Source organism: Aureobasidium subglaciale, assembly GCF_000721755.1.
Source record: "Aureobasidium subglaciale EXF-2481 unplaced genomic scaffold scaffold_2, whole genome shotgun sequence".
NCBI lineage: Eukaryota > Fungi > Ascomycota > Dothideomycetes > Dothideales > Saccotheciaceae > Aureobasidium > Aureobasidium subglaciale.
In genome coordinates this window covers 628,280-646,612 of record NW_013566993.1, presented here as the reverse complement: position 1 = coordinate 646,612, position 18,333 = coordinate 628,280, and the positions used below count along the sequence as shown (strand labels likewise).

Here is an 18,333-nt window from a genome sequence, read left to right as displayed (position 1 = left end):
GGGGGCATCACGCCTCATCTTTTGCTCTGCAACGTAGTGCAGGCAGCTACCTCATTTTGGCTCGTGAATATCCATATGAAGAATGTTTTGATTGAAGCACAGTCTCACACATCGGCAGCGAGGTATGTGCTTCTATCACAGGGACCGAGAGCGGGAAGCTGTCTATCCGATCAACGTCTTCAGGAAGAGCAGGTAATTCAAAGATGGGTGATATGGTCAATCTCATATTCATCGTTATCTATCATATATATTGTCTCGATCTATGCATGACCACCTCGGTATCATGTCCCGCCTGCCTTTCCTTGCTTTCTAGCCACCTTCTCTTCTTTCTTGCGAAGGATATCTTCTCTCCATCCACGGCCCCAAATGGTGACCGTCCACGTCAGCACTGCTGAGAAACACAAAAATCCAGCACTGATTGTGCTGAACCATCCAACTCCAATCTTCTCAACAGCAGGTAGACATGCTGCTGTTCCGGTAGCAGCAAACAGATATCGCAGCATGTAGTTGCCAGCAACCACTTCTGACGAACGCTTTTGCATGACATCCAAGCAGTATGTGTTCAACGAAGGGAAGCAGAAGAGTTGTGCTACTCCCTGAATGAACATGACAATGACCGGAAGGGGAATTCCACCCTTGTCTTTCTCGATTGACCATCCGTAGATCAACATGCAACCTGGAATGATGACACCCATAAACACGAGGCATGAGCGAAGTCGATCCTCGGGTACGCGCTCACCGTCCCGTTTGTCGATCCATTTGCGTACTGTGCAGTCTGCCCAGCGGCCTCCGAAGAACGTGCCTGAATATGATGTTAGCACTTCCATCGTCAGAGGTGATAGCGTGTCTCATACCTAACAGATAGCCGCATCCTGGCGCAATGTAGAAGAGACCTGACTGAATTGGCGACGTAAGGTTGAAGCGAGGGTTGATAACATAACGAATCGGTGTGAGCAAGCTGTACATGTTGAAGACAAGCGAACTTGAGGCAAGTCCAACGATGAACAGATTCGGAAATTGGTACAGCTCAACAACACGCAGAGGGTTGGTCCACGACCACAACTTCTTTGCCTTTTGACCCTTTGTAAGACCCTCGAGTTCGACGGCCTTCTTGTAGTGGATAGTCTCTGGTAGGAAGAAGCAGCATAGCACAGTTGCAAAGACAGCTAATCCAGTCTGCAGCCAGAAAATATCGCGCCAGCTCTTGTAAGTGACAATGATGCCGCCCAGTAGAGGACCCATGGCTATAGAATGTTAGATAAAGCAAGCTACCAAGATCAACGAAGACTTACCAGGTCCAATAAGTGTTCCCGAGAAGAACCAACTGAGGGCAGTGGCACGCTCTGTCGGACGATAGATATCGCCGATACAGGAACTACCAATGATGAGGAAAGAGGTTCCTTGGAATGCTGTCAAGATACGGAAGATGAAGAACGAAGCCAAGTTAGGAGCCAATGCAGTGCCAATCGAAAAGCCAGCGAACAAGATGGCACTGAGCAATTGAGTCCATCGTCTTCCATAGACTTGACCAACAGGCCCCCAGAACATCGGAGATAGTCCCATAAACAGCATGTATAGCGCGTTGCTAACGTTAATGAGGGTACCAGTGGTATTGTACGTTTCCGCGACCTCAGGCACAGCAGCAAGTACAGTTGTCGATGCCATTGGAGCCAAGAAAGAACAAAAGGCCAGAACGGAGACTATCCCGATCTTCTTGCCATGGGTAAATTTGTCGTATATCTCATCTCCAGACTCGCGGTATGGTATGTTGGGTATATCGTGTGCCGAGGCATGGCTTTGGATGTGTACCAGATCCAAGTCGGAGTTCCTTTGTTTCCCCTTCTCTAAGTCCACGCCTTGGGCATCCTCGTAGGGCTCTGGGACAGGTTCGACAGCGGGTTGTACTACTGGCTCTTCTGCCCGAGTTTCCGTTGCTGTCGCGTGCTTGTTGTCCGGCATGGTGGCGTTCAAGGTCGATTTGCCGATTGCGGGGGTGGCATTGAACAATTGGATAGAGAAAAAATTGGTAGTGATATAGAAGAGGGGCACTTTAAGACGTGATGTTCATCACAAAGAGAATATCAGATAGATTATAATGAGTCAAACGACATCATGGAGAGCCGACGGCCAGCCATGCCGAGAGGAATTGGAGCAGAATCTGAGATAGCAGGCCGAAAACCCGGCAAAGGCTCAGAGTCGCCGGATTGGTTGGCCGACCAATTAGAGAAAGTGCTTTTCCGCTAATCATGGAGGCGGACTTGCAAAATTCCGCGCCTTGTACCGAGATCGGCTCATGTGGAGAAGCAGAAACAGTCTTGATCGTGCATACTCGTACTGATTGTTCCTCTTTTGAGAGACTTGGGAGAAGTCAGACTATCTAGGATATCGCACTTGGTCCACTTGATTAGCATACATGTCCTTTTCGGTGCTAACGACGGCGTGTGGCCATAGAACCCGTAAGGTAGTTGGATATATCGACCGACAGAACACAGCGGATTAAGACTTTGGTGTGTCTTTGAACGACAAGAATGCGAGAATTGGCTGTTACAACACTGTCCGACGACTATTGTAAATTCCGAACACGTCAATATTTTCGCCGCATATTCGGGATCACGGAGAGGATCACAGCCAGGAGCGTGAAGCAAAGTTGGCAGTGGTAAATGGGAGAAGATGGCAAGCACGTGCGTGAAACAGGGTGACAGGGGCAGCCTCGGCATCATCAGGCTATCAAGGTTGTTGGCCGAGGGCGGCGATCGAGCAATACAAACCACTCAGTACTCGATGATCATGCCATCCATGTCAAGCACATCTCCGCACTTGGGATACTATAGATCATCATCGTCATATCCTTATACATAGCTTTGGATCCAGGAGGGCATTGAGAGTTTTGCGTGGCCACAGTCGATTTCCACAACATGGCCGACTCGGTTGGTTAGCATGGCTTGATCCCCTATACAAAATCTGCGGTCTACTAACGCGCTTCCACCAGATCGAGTGTTTGGACATGCGCTCAATACCGTCAACAAGATCCGCACAGGCTCGCAGAAGCCGCCCGTGAGCGAGCGTCTCCGCCTCTATGGCCTCTACAAGCAAGCAATGGAAGGCGATGTCGCATACGTGCAAGAACGCCCCATCAGCGACGACAAGAAAGAGCAGGACAAATGGGATGCCTGGGCCAGCAACTCTGGTCTGACGCGCACTCAGGCAAAGAGGCAATACATTGAAACGTTGATCAACACCATGCACGAGTACGCGAGCGCGACGCCAGAGGCCAGGGAACTGGTCGCAGAGCTCGAGTTTGTCTGGGACCAGGTGCGGAATAATTCGAATCCGAGTGGGAGCTCTGATGCTTCGAGTCCGTTGCGCGTGCTGCACGAGCAGCGCTCTAGTTATCCTGGCATGGTGTCCAGCTCTGCCGCCGCTTTCGCGGATGACGATGTCGCGTCACGTCCGCTGCGAATATTGAGCCCTGTCAGCCAGGCGGACGAGGATGAACTGCACGAAGAGCACGAGGAAGAGTTTGTTGACGCGCCGATAAGTCAATACGACGACACCGAGGATCCGGCACTGGATGCTGAAGAAGACGACGAGGACGACCAGTCTCCCACGCGAAGACTTCGCTCTGCGATATCAAACCCGCAGGACACACGATGGCGGAAACGTATAGAGTCAGCTCTGGTCAAGATGACGACCGAAGTCGCCGCTCTACGCGAACAACTAGAATCACGCAGCTACATTGCACAACGGAGGAAACACTCCCCACTAGCTTGGATACTACGAATTTCTTGGTTTCTGGTCAAGCTGGTCGCTGTGGACATGTTTATCCTCTGGCTTGTGTTACTCTATCTGCGCCGGAGGAAGGATAGAAGACTCGAGGGCGCTGTTAGAGTCTTGCTTGGTGACGCTGTTGCACAGATGCAGAAGGTGAGCAGTAAGGTCAAGGTGCCGACCTTGACAGGCAAGAAGAGCTAGCCTCTGAAAACTTCTTATCACGATTTCGACGAACACTTGTATCAATTTATTGATGAACTCATCGTGCCGAAATGGCATGCGCACAATCAAAGATCAAGGAACAATCGTTGTGAGAAATTGAATTTTTCGTAGTTTGCATTATGTGTCGTGATAGATAGCGATGTAAACGCTTAGTCCTCCTTGAAGGGGCATCCCTTTGCCGAACTCTCTGTTCTGGTCTTCTGCTCGACAATCTCTGCTGTGAGCTTCATGAGCCTGTCGGCCATAGCCATGTCTTGACCCTTCTCGCTGGGTGTCTCGTAGACCTTCTGAGGAGCAATGTAGTTGCCACCAGTATCGGCCATGGTACCTGCATACATGGCAGAAACACATCCTTCAAATTGGCTTTTGCGGAAGGGCTTGAGTCCGACCGACATGCCGTAGCCTAGAAGAGGGAATGCCTCGTGGATGTGAACGTTTGTCTGCGCTGTGTCGACGATACCAGGGTGGATGGCGTTGACGATGATGTTGGGGTGGGAAGTCTTGAGGTGTGCATTGAGCCACTTGGCGTACAGGAGGTTGGCCAGCTTGCTACGTCCATATTGCGGTTGAGGTCCGTAGTCCTTGTTGAGCTCCTCTACGGATGCGAACTCGGTCTCACTAGGTGCCTGGGCATGCAGGTTCGACGAAGTGTTGACGATGCGGACAGTGTTACCCTTGTCGGCGTGTTCCTTGATGGTCGGCAACAAGTGGCTGGTCAGCACAACGTGACCGAAATGGTTGCTGGCCATGTGGAGATCGATGCCATTCTTGTTCAGTTGTCTGGTCATGATGCCTCGGGCGGCATTGTTGAAAAGGATATCGATTCTGTCGGTCTGGGAGGCGATCTCTGCAGCAACCTTGCCAGTTTGTACCCAGTCGGAAAGATCGCATTGCTTCCAGATGAATTTTTTGCGAGCTTCGGGTCCAAATTCTTCCTCAATGGCGTTCAAGGCGTCATCAACAACCTCCTCTCTCAAGGACAAGACAAAGAGTTTGGAGATGTTGTGCGAAAGAAGAGTATGTGTAATACCAAAACCGATGCCTTCACTGCCACCTGTAACGACGGCAACCTATTTGATCGTGTTAGAGACATGCAATCTGTTGACTTTGCGAACATTTACCTTGCCGCTAAGGTCTGGCACCTCTTTCAGACTGAAGCTGTTCTCCGGGGAAGCAAGAGCATGGAAAGGACCTCCCAAGTTCTCCGAAATAGTGTTCTTGATGGTCTCCATTGTGATGTTAGGAATTTCGCTCATTGACAGGGATTATTGTTTGTTCAGTGAAGGGAGATGGGACACGGAAGCCCTTATAAGCAATAATACCCCTCATCAGAGCTCAAACCATGATGTCAACTCGTCACGAAGTAAGGTGGACCCGGGGACAGAAGCTTGGAGATCACCGATGTGCTTGAGTTATGGATGCTGATGCGGTCATCATGACTTCCTGAAGCTTGATTGGGCATATCTGATCGACATTCCATCTAATCACTGGGCAGTGGACCGGACCGTTATTCTGGGGTGCATCTTGAGCCGCAAACGACATTGCTTTTGATCTTCAACACATCAAGACCATGAGTGCAGAAGCGTTGTGACGGACAACGAGTAAGCCGAGCACCTACATGACTAACAAGCGGGCGTACGTGCATTTTGCTCACTCAGCCAGCGGAATATTGCTTCTGCGGTCTCGTTCGCCGTTGGATCTTTGCAGACGCAAAAACACCATGGATACTTAGATACGTAGAATTCGTGGCGTTGGCCTGGAAGGTCTGATTGTGTCAGCTGACTTGCAGTGTGGTATAATGTTAAGGAGCAGACAATGAATCAACCTCATGTCTCCGAGCCTGGGGAAGGTTTCACGCACGGCACCATCTCGAGTCACAGTGATCGTGTCTGCGCCAAGGTTCACCACTGGGTGGGAGCGAATTCTGGCTTTGGCCACAAATTGGGCTTGAGACGTGAACATGCCATTGTCATGTTGCGAGAGAGCCATAAGAGTTATCGTCTTGATCTATACCGAAGACTTTGGTTATGTGCTCTTCGACCATTTCGCAGGTACCTTTCTTCCATTCACGAGGGGCATCTGCTTTCCAATGCACAAACACACCACCCAAGGTGCAGGCAACATGTCTGATCTCGTCCCAGAGTTCGCGCTCGACATCCATCCCGAAGGTTTGGATAGTCTCATCTTTGTCGCCCCACAGTCGACGATGCTCGCCGGTTTTGTGGTTGATGGCAGGCCCATCTTGATTGAACAGTGTATTTGGGTCCATCTTTGGGAAGTTCGCGTGAACCGTGAACGGTAGTGCCTTGACCAGTGCAACAAAGTCGTCGACAGGATTAGACTGGAGCATGGCCACACCACGCAGCTCGCCACCCTCATCATATCCCAAAATTTTGACGGGTTCAGTTACTTGGTAGAACGAGGCATCCACTGCAACTGCACCTGCTAAGAATGTCTCTTTATCCCCTTCACCAGGGCCTCCTTGAGTGAGGAGAGGATAAAAGTGCGAAGGTCCGTAAAAGTTGTAATATGCAGCCGCCAACAGCGCTGCAGAATGGGTTCGTTTGGAAACAAGGACCTGACCCGACTCTGTCGAAGCTCGAACATTCGTTGATGGCACAGGCTTGCCCTGAATCTTATAAAACTTTTCCGAAGCCGACGATATCCAAAAGTCTGGCCATGTAACTAAGCCGCTTGATGTAAATGGCTCGGTCTTAAAGACATGGTCGACATTGTGTACCGGGAAGTTATCTGCATCAAGCAAGAGCACTTCTTCGAAGCTCGAGAACAACACTGAGAAAATCTTGTATTGGTATTTCTCGAGCTTGATTAGTCCAGACGGAAAAAAGTCATCCAAAACGACGCAGCGAGCATTAAGAGAGGGAAGCAACTCTTGGCACAAATAGTTGTCGCCACGTTCTTCATCGGCTCGCAAGAACAGTTCGACTGGTAGAACACTTCCAGAGCGTCTGAGCATGCGAAGGGAGACGATAAAGATTGGCAAGTGTGCCCCGCCTGCAGTAGACACTATGCCGCGAGATCCGGGTTTGCAAGGCAACGTCAAGTTGGATACCTCTTCGACCATATTTTGGTGTGCCAATCGCATGCCCTCAACCTGCTGAGAGCTGATTGGCACATAGTCCGGCCTTTTCAATGACTTGTGCTTGTTATCATGAAAGCCGATAGCGGGAACACTGTTGGTCTTAGTCAAAGATGATACAGGTGGCTTGGTGTCCTTGAGGATCCGGACTAGTTTGCGACTGAAATGAATGTAAGCATCCCCATCTTCGGGCTCAGAGGATTTCCAGCCAAGGATGCTTGCAGCATTCCTGCGACATTCGTCAGCTTTGCGCACTCAACACTCAAAAGTAATACGAGTACTCACGATTCTATCGTCGCTGGTGCCGCTGAGAAGTCTCCGCCAAGGACAAACTTCCAAACAAGAACTATGAGGCAGGCAATCGCGAAGGCCCTCCGGAAACGTGCAGGAAAGCGTATCATCCTTCGCCGCTACAGAAGCTCGGCCTCCCCGTTCGAAAGGCCGCGTCGATGTCCAGGAAGATTGAGTCCAAGACTTTGAGCAAATGTATGCGTCTATGCCATGTCGGACAAGGTGTTGCACAGTTGGCGATCAATCCAGCCAGGCTGTCTAGGTTCTACCCCCGAACGCCGCCGTTTGGTTGAATTTTGAGTTGACGCGGCCGCCAGCGTTATGCGGGGGTTTTGCACTTCGCGCTTGAAGTGGGGCTCGGTAGGTTGGTCCGGACGCCGAGCAATGCCGGATGGCCCTCGAGCTTTCGTCTACCAACCTATCACTTTATTTTGCAACCGTACACTCCGTATCGCTGGAGCTAAAGCATTTCCAACGTCTGCATCCTTGAAGACCTGCTTCTTGATTCGATCGTCCAGTAAAACCCTGGGTAGCCTAACAGTTTGTCTCAAATCGCAAGAGTTTTCTAGAATGTTGAAGAGTATCGCCGACGCGAAGCTGCCCTGGCCAGTACACATGAACAGAATGTTCCCGAATATGTTGCTAGATGCCTATCGAACATGCAAGAACTTGCCAGCTGGTTTTTCATTCATTGTTCTGTCAGAATAGTTCCAAGCGATACTCGGCCTTCTGCAACTTGGACTGAGAATCGTCAGAAGTGCCATCGCATCGCGATCGTGAAGATGAGGATTCGACGGTCAAGTCGGAAATCTCGTGCTTTCTCTTAGCTGTATCGAGTACCGCGTCGTTGGCAAGACACTCAGGTCTTTGTATCCGGGTGGCTCGGCTCTGGGTCCTAGCTCTCTGTGCCTCCAATCCAGGCATGCAGTGAACATGCGTGCTCGAGGGACACTCGTTAATCCTTGCCCTAGATTACCGATCGTCTCCGGACCATCCACCCTGTTGCATAGCAATCATGTGTGGGTTGAGAGTTGAGATCGAGGATACACAGGAAACAGTAGTCCATGTATTTATTTTGCCCTGGTCATGGTGCTTTGTTCGCTTTCCAACCCTGGTGTGGATCGTCGTTCTCGCTCAAACCTGCTCTCTCGACCTCGTGGAGGACAGCTTGGCGTAGAACACACAAGGTCGAGCAAGAGCTTAAGCTCCAAATATGTAGCTAATCGCCCATGCCTGGCTCAGCCCCTAGTGTTTCGCCAAGTTGGAGAACAGAGTCTCTGGGTACAAGTTACCTTGTCCTCCCCTCCTTCCATACCCCTCGATTTCAACAAGGCTTACTATGCATACCCGAGCTCCTCCAGACTTATTACTGTCAACCTCTGAAAGTTTCCATTGATAATCAGCTTGCTATTCCTGGCAAGCAACTCGGTACCGCATACTTGTTGAGCTTCCGTTCCCTCCCACTGGAATTCGGAACTTCAAAGCTCCCTGATAAGCTCTAGATGGCCCAATTTATAAACCATCAACATCGCAACAACTTCCCAGGAGCTCCCCCAAACAATATGGATATCCCATATCAAGCCCTTTTTCAACCCGTCGACGAAACTCAGAACATGCAATCACTGTTCGTAGAGCCCCAGCCGCAGCCCCAATATTATGGATTCCCTCTACCAACTGGAAGTTCTCTGGACTCAGGATATGCGGGCGAAGACATCAACCCTTTCGAAGACAACGTCTTTGGTCCAGACATCAAGATGGGTTTTGGGCAACAACTTAACTCAACAACTCCCAATTTTGGAACATACGGCTACACTGCCAACGATCAACTGGCTAGCGGCCCCGATCTAAACTACATGCCAGTTGCTTTCAACGCACCATTCACTCACAACTACAGCTCTCTGAAGCAGAGCAGCAACGTTTCTCAGAGCCCACCGGCCTTGGTCGCGGATGATTCAATTAGTGTGAAGAGTGAAGACGCCTCGTCGGACGCAGCCTCGCCAGAAGCGACGACTTTCCCAGTCGACCAACAGAGCAGGAAATGTCCGGGCACGCTCAAACGAGCGGCGACAGATACATCGCTGGAAAACCAGCCTGCCAGTATACAGCGCCAGCCCGCCAAAGAAGGTCGTGGACGTACCCGGAAGCGTATCCCACACACTGCGGTCGAGCGTCGATATCGTGAAAATCTTAATACACAACTGGAGAACTTGCGATGTGCATTGCCGAAGCTACAGGCGGCTCATCGTCGCCGACCGAGTGACCCTAACGATCCGATGAAGCCGAGCAAGTGCGAGATACTCATAGGCGCTGTGGAACACATCAAACGTTTGGAAGAGCAAGTAAAGGAATTGAAGAAGAAACTGGGCGAATGAGAAGAGGAGAAGCGCGATGTCAGTATGATAACGAGAGATGTAATAGTCTGGGTCTTTGTTGCGTTTGTGCGCACTCGATTGGGTGGGTCGAGGGATATAGAGAGGACATATTTCCTTGGTACTGATGAGGTATGTAGGCGTTTGAGTCAGGACACGGGATGTGATTTATGGGAGGCTGTACTCTATTAGACAAATAGTAATTATCACACATTCTCTGACCGATTGTGAGCGATGTGAAGACGACTGTCGGTCTCGATTGAGAGAATAAGATGACATGAATATGGACAGACCCCTCGGCTGAAATCGAGGTGTTTGTTGGTACGTGCACGTCATTGCTCATCAGCCATGTTTCCTTGAACCCTTGAATCGTCAAGGTTGCCAGCCGACCAAAAGTTGCAAACACGAGCCGACCCCCTTTCATCATGAATTTGAAACGACAGACTTGACGAGAGGATTACACACATACCGTTGAAGTGGTGCAGCATGGCAGATTCCATCCCGCCTGAGTTGGCGGCAGCTTTGCTGAAATGGGTACGACGGCCTTTGGCCAAACATGCTATGGCTAGCTGACACGGCCAGATACAAGCATTCCATACGACGAGGAAGGTCGAAGGCTGGGAGGACCTGCAAGACGGCCAAGTACTATGGGACATCCTACAGGACATCGACCCCGGCTACTTCCAAGATGACCTTCCAGAATCGCTTGCCAAAACACAAGATCACTGGATACCGCGATGGCAGAACCGTGGGACTCGTCCATGACCTCGAGACTATCCACGGGGAGCTAACAGAGACATAGTCAAACACGTCAATCGTCTTGTCACATCCTACATACGAGATTCAAGCGGCTCTATCGAGAATCCCACAGGCAGCCATGATCCAGACCTTAAGGCTATTGCTATGGATGCCAGCGCAAAGGACACCATCATGGTAGATTACCACCACACGATCCCTCTCCACCAGGTAGTCGACTGACCATCGCATCCATAGCTACTCAAGACGATGCTCCGCGCCGCCATGTACTCGCCCGAATCGAACCAGAGAATGGGTCGCTTGATTGTCGGCCTCGGCCCCGAAGTTGCCGTGATCATTGCTGCTGCCATCAAGGAAATGGAAGACACCGATACATTGCAGACAGATGTCGCAGATAGATCCGAGTACGAAACCACTCCCGAAACATCTACCCCGGCCGAGCCTTTATCAGAGAAGCCTGCTGTGACCAAGCCTGCGACCGGTCGTCTCTCCTTTGGCACCTCTGGACAACGAGATCCTGAGTTGGAACAAGAGGAGAAGCTCATCCAGGCATACAAGGCTATCAAAGACTTGGAGAACAACAATGCAAAGGCCGTGACCGAGTTGGAAGAGCTGCGACAAGACAAGGAGGAGCTGCAGCAAGCCTTTGACGCCTTCAAGTACGAAGTTGAAAACCAAGGTCGCAAGGCTGCCGAAAATGATGACTTGAAGGAGATGCAGCTCAAGACAGAAAGAGACCGGGACTATATCGCCGAGCTAGAAGCAGAGCTTGAGACATTGAGAGACAAGTCACAGGCCCAGGAACGTCAGATTGAGCGATACAAGACAGACACGGACGCGAAGCAGAAGTTGAGAGATGATATGCAACTTCTCCGCGCCGAAAGAGACGACCTGCTTCAGAAAACACGCATGAACGAGAACCTCAAGAAAAAGATCCAAGCATTGCAGGATCAGGAGAAGACGAGCTCCATCTTGAGAGAAGACCTACGCACGGCCAACGACAGGTTGCAAGACTTGGATCGCCTGAAAGAGCAGTGTGCTGCCCTACAAAAAGCCAATGCTGAGAATCTGAAACTTATTGCAAACGGGGAGCAAGAGATATTCGATCAAAAAACGACCCGTAAACGCATAGAGCACGAGTTCAAGGTCCTCACACAGAAGTGGGAAGCGGCCAAGGAGAGACAAGTCAAGGATCACGAGAGCATCACAGAGCTCGAGAACAAGTTACAGACACTCGAAATTGGAGGATCGAGCACAAATGTCACAAGCGGTGGACTCGATGGCGAGCTTGAGGCCTCCGAGAAAGCCAGGGCTGAGAGGGCAATGGCCAGAAGTCAGACCGACGCCACACCTTCTGCTGACGCCGCCATTCTCCAACAAAAGCTCGATTCCATCACTGTACGTAACAACAAACTAGAGACCGAATATCTGGACATCTTGCAAGACAAGCTCGGTCTAGAAACGGCTCTCCAAGATATGCGCGAGCCAACCCGAGAGCCAGAGGAGAACGTTCCTTTCCTGGAACAACGCAAGAAGCTGCAGGCAGCGCAGGCCGAGATTCAGGAAATGCGTAATCAGCAATTCGGCTCGAATACCGAGATGGCAAGCATCAAGGAGAGACTCATGGCTGTACAGAAGCAGCTTACTGACAAGGACGTGCACCTGGACAGCGATGCAGAGTATCAAACTTTGACCGACAGGTATTCGGAACTGCACAAGCACAGCGAAGGCGTCGAAGCCGAGTTGGCCGAACAGCGCGCATTGCTGAGACATGCTCTACTCAATGCTGGACAGTTGCTGAAGGAGTCGACCGAGTCACGCAACGAAAACGAGTACAAGCTGCTCCTACAGCAGCTACAGACAGTCAGAGACGCACCAGACGACGACGAACTTCTCGAGTCCACTGCGGCGCAACTCGCGGATCGTATGGAGCAAGCACGTTACGACACCACTGCTGCAAACAAGGTATGTCACCCGCTCAACCTATCCACCTTCGGATCTACTAACACTCCTTCCTCTAGCTTGCCGAAGACCGAGCAACCGAGATTGTAACACTCAAGAAACAGGCTGGCTCGGGTGCGGCAACGTCGGCTTCGAGTAATGTGCCCTCGGCAGAGTACGCAGCCCTGCAGCGCGAAAACAAGCTCATGACATCTGCATGGTTCGACCTCAGCAGCAGGCTGCAGAGCAATACCGTGATGCTGGGTAGACGTAAGGAGAGCCCTAGAAGCTTTTTGGGCAAGCAGCGACAACTGGTGACTCCTGGGTTGGTCGCTGGACAGGTAAGATGACATGATGCTATTGTGGACGCTTTATTTACTGACAGTCAAACAGCATCGTCGCTAGTTGATTGATTGAGAGATATTTTCTTATAGAGTAATACCCACACAGCAACATTAGAGCGACAGAGAAGAATTAGACCTATACGACTATGCCATATTCCGGATATAACAAAAGCAACAGCGATGTGGGCAATTGCATTTCATCGATGGTAGTCTTGATGACACGTTTCGATATATTGAGACGGTTTGACTGGCTCATCATCGGATCCTGAATCTGGCCAACCAGATTCAACCCTTACAAGCTAAGGTGATGTGGTGTAGTGGTAGCATGTGTCGTTGTGGAGGTTAAATTCCAGCAACGCCGACCCGACGGCGGTTCGATTCCGCCCATTGCCAGGATCTTGCTTTTTGCTTATTCCTGTTACTGTTACCGCCTACTTGCGTGCACCATATTCAGAAGCATATGTTTTGTTTGCAGCATGGAGAGAGCTGGAGAGCATTGGTTATATGTGACGGTGAGACGGGTGTGAGAAGATAATATGTCTATCGTGTTTCATTACAACAAGTTAATTCTATTCATCAATGTATTGAGTTACAAGTGGCCGACTCTATCTGACACCTATACTCTGCTTGGGACCAAAGCGATCTTCTGGATTCCAGGTCTCTTCGGCTTTGGTACCCGGTGCCAGCCATGAGCCAGGCGATGCATTACTTGATGCCCTTGCACGCATACTGTGCTCAGCGCCATTCGGTAAACCATAGCCTCCTCCGTTAGAAGCTGGATAGCCATTGGCAGGAAATTGCGAGTGGAAATTTGCATCCGACTTCTTATTATCGCCGCTGACCAAGGGGAGCAAGGTGTCTTTGCTTTCTTGCATTTCGCGAGCACGCTTGTCTGCTTTTGCAGCATCGCTGGTGCGGTCGTAGAGGTAGAGTCCGATGATCGTGAGGCCAATGCCAAAGGCTTGGATGTTTGTCATCTTGTTGCCGAACCAGATGATCGCAAAGACAATGACAAAGACACGCTTGAACAGACTGGCGACACTGTAAGTCACTGGAGAGACCAGTCCCAGCAAGACAAAGGCGACGAGATTTTGGCCAAAGTGGAAGGATCCGTTGAAGATGAACTCGAGACCCAGACGTGCGTGGTCGAGGGATCCAGGACGCTCGGTCAATTCGATAGACGCATCAGCAAGGAAATCGGCGATCATTGAGAAGCCTTCTGACCAGAGCCAAATAGGCAGGGTGAAGAAGAAGGCAAGACCGGAAGAATAGCACAAGAGATTGAGCTTGTCGGGCTTTTTGTTGCGTATGCTGATGCCATCGGCCTCTGCTTTGGCAGCCTCGTTGAAGAGCTTCTTGGACACAATGTTCTGGGTGACGAATAGTAGAGCACTGCCAAAGGCATACACAAGGCCTAAGAAGTTTGCTTTGAAGCTAGCGGAGCAGGCCATGACGACACCCAGTGTGAGAGGTACGAGCGACATGTAAGTTGCGTATGAGTATCGGACACCAAAGACAAAGCGGTAGGCGAGAACTGTGAGCAAAGGCGACAGACCCTTGATTGTATGGACGAGCGATACGGGTATGCGACTCATGGCATCAGAGCTAAGGATGTGACCACCGATTTGAAAGGCGGTCAATGGAAGAGTTGTCATGATGAGCTCGCGGGAAGGTTTGCGGATTCCATGGCGTAGTACGGGCATTGAGTTCCGGAGAGGAGGGTGGATGCGAGCAGCCCATGACAGTAACAGACACCACGAACATACAAACATGAATTGAATCAAGGTCAAGGTCACGGGCTTGGGCAAGGCGGTCAGGATGGCCTTGGACGACGTGTTTGACATGATGGAGGTCGTGTACCAGATGGCACACAGGGTCTTTTACCAACGAGTAAGCATGAGTATGCGGTTGTATTTGGGCTGCAACGTACAATAAGCCTTCCCGACACAGGGGCCTTGAGAGCTTCGGCTATCTCGTGTGCATTCTGGCTGACGCTGCCCTTTCTACCTCGAACCGTTCGAATCGCCTCGCTCAAGCTCTTTTGTCTTCCATGTCGGCCCACCGCGCTACCACCGTTGGGTGTCCATCCATTCGTAGTGCGTGAGTCCTTGCGCGCCTGCCATCGTTCATGACTGTGCAGGTGGTTCGGGAGTCCCAGAGGCTGGGGCATGGGCGACGCTGGGTTCGAGTCAATGACCTCCTGTGTCGTCTGCAGCATTTCCTCTGACAGATCCGGGAATTTAAATGTCGCTGGCGACGGCGACGTTGAGGACCGCCGGTCAAAATGCGACGTCGACATGGCTGCAAGAGCGATGAAGGGTTATGGATGTGCGTGGCTTCGGGATGAATTGACTGAGATTAATCCATGGAGAGCAATCAGATTATGTGCGCTTTCAACTCTCCGATATGAGTCTCATCAAGGCAATTAATGACAGCTTGCCAGGGACCGCTTGGTAGAGGTGCTTCATCTTCGCTGCCGTCATCCGGTAAATTCCGTCTCCGTATCTGAAGCCTCCAGCTCCCCTTCTCCAAATCGTTGAAATGAAACTCGCCCTTTTCACCAACGGGTCATGTTGTAGAGATGAAGCTCGCTACTCTGTTTTTAAACGCTCTTCAGACTGCTCAAAAGCCTGCAATTGTACCTGTGCAACCAGCTTCATGTTCTCTCGGCTTCTCCACGTCATGGGAAATCTTAGGCCCCTTCCAAGTGGGCACGCGAGGCACGATGCATCCATCACCATTGGATGCATTAAACACTGATTCCGTGATGCAGAAGCAACATGGGGCGCTGATCCGCTCGAGTTCTATGGTGGCTTTCGCAATCTAGAATACGACCAGGAAGCAAAGTTCCCGAGCTCTCTTGCTCCAAATGCAACTGTCTCCTGGTTTACCGTCGAAGCCCAACAGTCATCTTGCGATACTCTATCCGCTCAGCTTGCTCTGTCTGTAGCGTTTCCCAACGTTGACCTGGAATCCCTCCAGCGCATATATGGTTGGGCCGCTCTTCAGTACCAGGGCTGGGCTCGAGGTCTCCTGCACGTAAATGGGCCGCAGTCTCAAACCCTGACACTCGCAACAGATAATCTGCTCGAGTTCTATCTCGACGGCGTTCATCATTTTGGTGGTGACTACTATGCTTTTCGGAAAGCCCCGATTGTGTTGCATCTAGAGCCAGGTGAGCACATCATTGACTTACGGCTTGTCCGCGATGTGCGAGCCATGGGTGGCGTAGGTTCTCCAACGATCGACTTTCAGCTCGAAGCAAGAGCTTCCACTAAGGATCTTCACATTGCTAACAACAATATTATCATGCCTGACATGGTCGGTGGGCGATTGGCAAGCATGCTTGGATCTATTCAAGTCCGCAACGACCATGTTCATGACATTGAAGTCCTCGGAGTCACAGCAAACGATAGTTCATACTTCGTTTGGCTCTTACAGCCTGAAAATTTCCGGGTGGTTTCTGGACAAACAAGGCATGTCTCGGTGGCTATTTCGTGTGAGAGTAATTGCAGTCCATACCTTGGTATCGACATAGAGTATAGAGTTGGTGGAAAACCCCGCTCTCCAGTTTCTGTGCTGCATGTCGACTATAAATTTACCCAGCCAGAGCTCCACAAGCCCCTGAAGGTGACATTGTATCATCCTGGAGGGATGGTATCTTATGCAATCCTGAGGCCCCCACCAATGAACGTCACCTGTCCTCTAGACTCGGAGGGCTCACTACCAGTGCTTCTTCAACTACACGGTGCTGGTGTAGAGGCTGACAACGACATTGTGAGGCATGCTCTAGATCCGCTGTCCGACCTCTGTGCATGGGCACTCTTCCCTACTGGATCTACACCTTGGAGTGGTGATGACTGGCATGTTTGGGGCTTTGCAGATGTAGAGGCAGCAGTCAGGGCGATACCTGGATGGATTGAAAGCATTGGGTGGACAGGACCTGGGGTGAACACAAAGCGATGGCTCGTCAGTGGCCATTCCAATGGAGGCGAGTGCACATGTGAAGCTTCTACACGATGTACACTAACATGCTCCAGGACAAGGAACTTGGTACGCTCTAACGCATCGTCCTGACAAAATCTTCGCAGCCGCCCCTATCTCTGGCTATTCCTCGATTCAAAGTGAGTCAGTCACTCCATCCGCAATTAGTTCAGAGCTAATAACGTAGACTACGTACCATACGACCTGTGGCAACCGATGTCTCCGTCCGTACGCGCGCTGCTCGATGCGTCTTTGAGCAGTTACCGCCACGAAACGTTGCTAGAGAACGTGAAAGGCATTCACATCCAGCAGCAGCATGGAAGCATCGACGACAATGTTCCAGTCTTTCATTCGCGATTGATGAGTCAACTGATCAAGCAAGCAGGTGCAAACTCGTCGTACACTGAGCTTCCAAATAAGAATCACTGGTTTGACGGCATCATGACAACGGAAACATTAAGCCAATTCTTCAAGCAGGAACTGAACGGCTTCGCACGACCCCTGCGTACTCCTGAAGCTTTTACACTTGCAGTTGCAAATCCGGCAGACTCGGGCCCAAAGTTTGGAGTGGAGATCCTTCATTTGCGTCGTCCAGGCCAGCTTGGGAAGATCCATGTCTCTCTCTCCTCATCGGTGTGTTTCATCCAGAGCTCGAATGTACTCAGCTTGCGTTTACCCAAGATCTGTCCACGAACGCATGATGTCGTGGTTGACGGTCAGAAGATAAGTCTGCCCGTTGACTCTGAGAAGAGCGATCTGTGGCTCCTCCCTGACGGCACCTGGAAGGTAATTGTCCCGTGAGCTCCGTGTTTGACACAACAATGCTGACCAGTAAAAGGTCCTTTCAGAGCACCGGTCACCGGCATTACGGCATAGGAACCAGCTAGGCGGCATGGATGCTTTGTTCCGTACTCAGAACACTCTGCAGATTGTCAGCCACTCTCAGCAGGCTCGACGTGTTGCACTACAGATGTCTCGCAACCTTTGTCAATATCTCGGTGCCGATACAGAAGTTCTGGATTCTGGAAACGAACCATCAAGGCAATATAGCAACATCATTCGAGTCCTCATTTCTAGCGATCCACCCGCCAGTCACCTTGGGCAATTCGCCCTCCAAGTGGACGCTTCCAGTGGCATAAGCATACGGACGACAGATGGCCATATGAGGTATCCCAGCTCAGCAGGTCTTGGTGCAATATTCTTGAGGCCGTTGCCTGAAGGAGCGGTGGAGTTGGTGGTATGGGGCCATGATGCAGTCGGCTTGGACGTTGCGTCGCGCCTTGTCCCCATGCTCCCCGGAGTTGGGCAACCAGACTTTGTCGTAGCAGACAAGAAGATGCTTCAGATGGGTGCGGGTGGTGTCCTGGCAATGGGGTCCTTTGACCATCTATGGAACGTGACGGGAAATTCCTACTTTACTTGAGATGGTAGATGATTGAACAACATTGTCGCTGGACCCAGCCGGGTTTAACGACAATACCTCCATCGGTCAAACTCTGCCGTCAGCTTCGTCACTCCAGTGGTGCCGTTTGAATCTGAATGATGTAGACATTGC

At 50.9% G+C, this 18,333-nt stretch overlaps 9 protein-coding genes across 9 annotated transcripts; 4 read left to right on the top strand and 5 right to left on the bottom strand.

Annotated features, from left to right (window-relative positions):
• Positions 1-198: 198 nt before the first annotated feature.
• AUEXF2481DRAFT_36230 (uncharacterized protein) lies at positions 199-2,141 on the bottom strand. The gene is made up of 3 exons (XM_013491992.1): positions 1,293-2,141; positions 855-1,244; positions 199-802 (listed from the first exon to the last, which is right to left on the bottom strand). The coding sequence occupies exons 1-3, from the start codon at positions 1,957-1,959 to the stop codon at positions 282-284; spliced, it is 1,578 nt and encodes a 525-aa protein (XP_013347446.1). The 5' UTR covers positions 1,960-2,141; the 3' UTR covers positions 199-281.
• On the bottom strand, positions 2,126-2,946 carry AUEXF2481DRAFT_383964 (uncharacterized protein). Its single transcript, XM_013492245.1, has one exon. It carries the CDS (start codon positions 2,718-2,720, stop codon positions 2,292-2,294), a length of 429 nt encoding a protein of 142 aa, XP_013347699.1. The 5' UTR covers positions 2,721-2,946; the 3' UTR covers positions 2,126-2,291.
• Positions 2,819-4,356, top strand: AUEXF2481DRAFT_384430 (uncharacterized protein). The gene is made up of 2 exons (XM_013492244.1): positions 2,819-2,931; positions 2,990-4,356. Exons 1-2 carry the CDS (start codon positions 2,916-2,918, stop codon positions 3,970-3,972), a joined length of 999 nt encoding a protein of 332 aa, XP_013347698.1. The 5' UTR covers positions 2,819-2,915; the 3' UTR covers positions 3,973-4,356.
• AUEXF2481DRAFT_62278 (uncharacterized protein) lies at positions 4,143-5,225 on the bottom strand (the record flags this gene model as incomplete). The annotated part of the gene is made up of 2 exons (XM_013492125.1): positions 4,143-5,063; positions 5,115-5,225. The coding sequence occupies 2 exons, from the start codon at positions 5,223-5,225 to the stop codon at positions 4,143-4,145; spliced, it is 1,032 nt and encodes a 343-aa protein (XP_013347579.1).
• Positions 5,226-5,962: 737 nt separating this feature from the next.
• Positions 5,963-7,494, bottom strand: AUEXF2481DRAFT_26156 (glycosyltransferase family 71 protein; the record flags this gene model as incomplete). The annotated part of the gene is made up of 2 exons (XM_013491877.1): positions 5,963-7,322; positions 7,379-7,494. The coding sequence occupies 2 exons, from the start codon at positions 7,492-7,494 to the stop codon at positions 5,963-5,965; spliced, it is 1,476 nt and encodes a 491-aa protein (XP_013347331.1).
• A 1,298-nt stretch (positions 7,495-8,792) lies between these two features.
• Positions 8,793-10,042, top strand: AUEXF2481DRAFT_36226 (uncharacterized protein). The gene has a single exon (XM_013491991.1). The coding sequence runs from the start codon at positions 8,947-8,949 to the stop codon at positions 9,754-9,756; it is 810 nt and encodes a 269-aa protein (XP_013347445.1). The 5' UTR covers positions 8,793-8,946; the 3' UTR covers positions 9,757-10,042.
• On the top strand, positions 9,999-13,100 carry AUEXF2481DRAFT_383868 (uncharacterized protein). Its single transcript, XM_013492243.1, has 7 exons — positions 9,999-10,287; positions 10,336-10,501; positions 10,556-10,686; positions 10,747-11,907; positions 12,011-12,111; positions 12,180-12,474; positions 12,531-13,100. The coding sequence occupies exons 1-7, from the start codon at positions 10,240-10,242 to the stop codon at positions 12,798-12,800; spliced, it is 2,172 nt and encodes a 723-aa protein (XP_013347697.1). The 5' UTR covers positions 9,999-10,239; the 3' UTR covers positions 12,801-13,100.
• Positions 13,101-13,314: 214 nt separating this feature from the next.
• On the bottom strand, positions 13,315-14,783 carry AUEXF2481DRAFT_36223 (uncharacterized protein). The gene has a single exon (XM_013491990.1). The coding sequence runs from the start codon at positions 14,636-14,638 to the stop codon at positions 13,400-13,402; it is 1,239 nt and encodes a 412-aa protein (XP_013347444.1). The 5' UTR covers positions 14,639-14,783; the 3' UTR covers positions 13,315-13,399.
• Positions 14,784-15,476: 693 nt separating this feature from the next.
• AUEXF2481DRAFT_1739 (uncharacterized protein) lies at positions 15,477-18,201 on the top strand (the record flags this gene model as incomplete). The annotated part of the gene is made up of 6 exons (XM_013491729.1): positions 15,477-15,501; positions 15,568-16,763; positions 16,835-16,847; positions 16,886-16,918; positions 16,966-17,564; positions 17,617-18,201. The coding sequence occupies 6 exons, from the start codon at positions 15,477-15,479 to the stop codon at positions 18,199-18,201; spliced, it is 2,451 nt and encodes an 816-aa protein (XP_013347183.1).
• Positions 18,202-18,333: the final 132 nt, after the last annotated feature.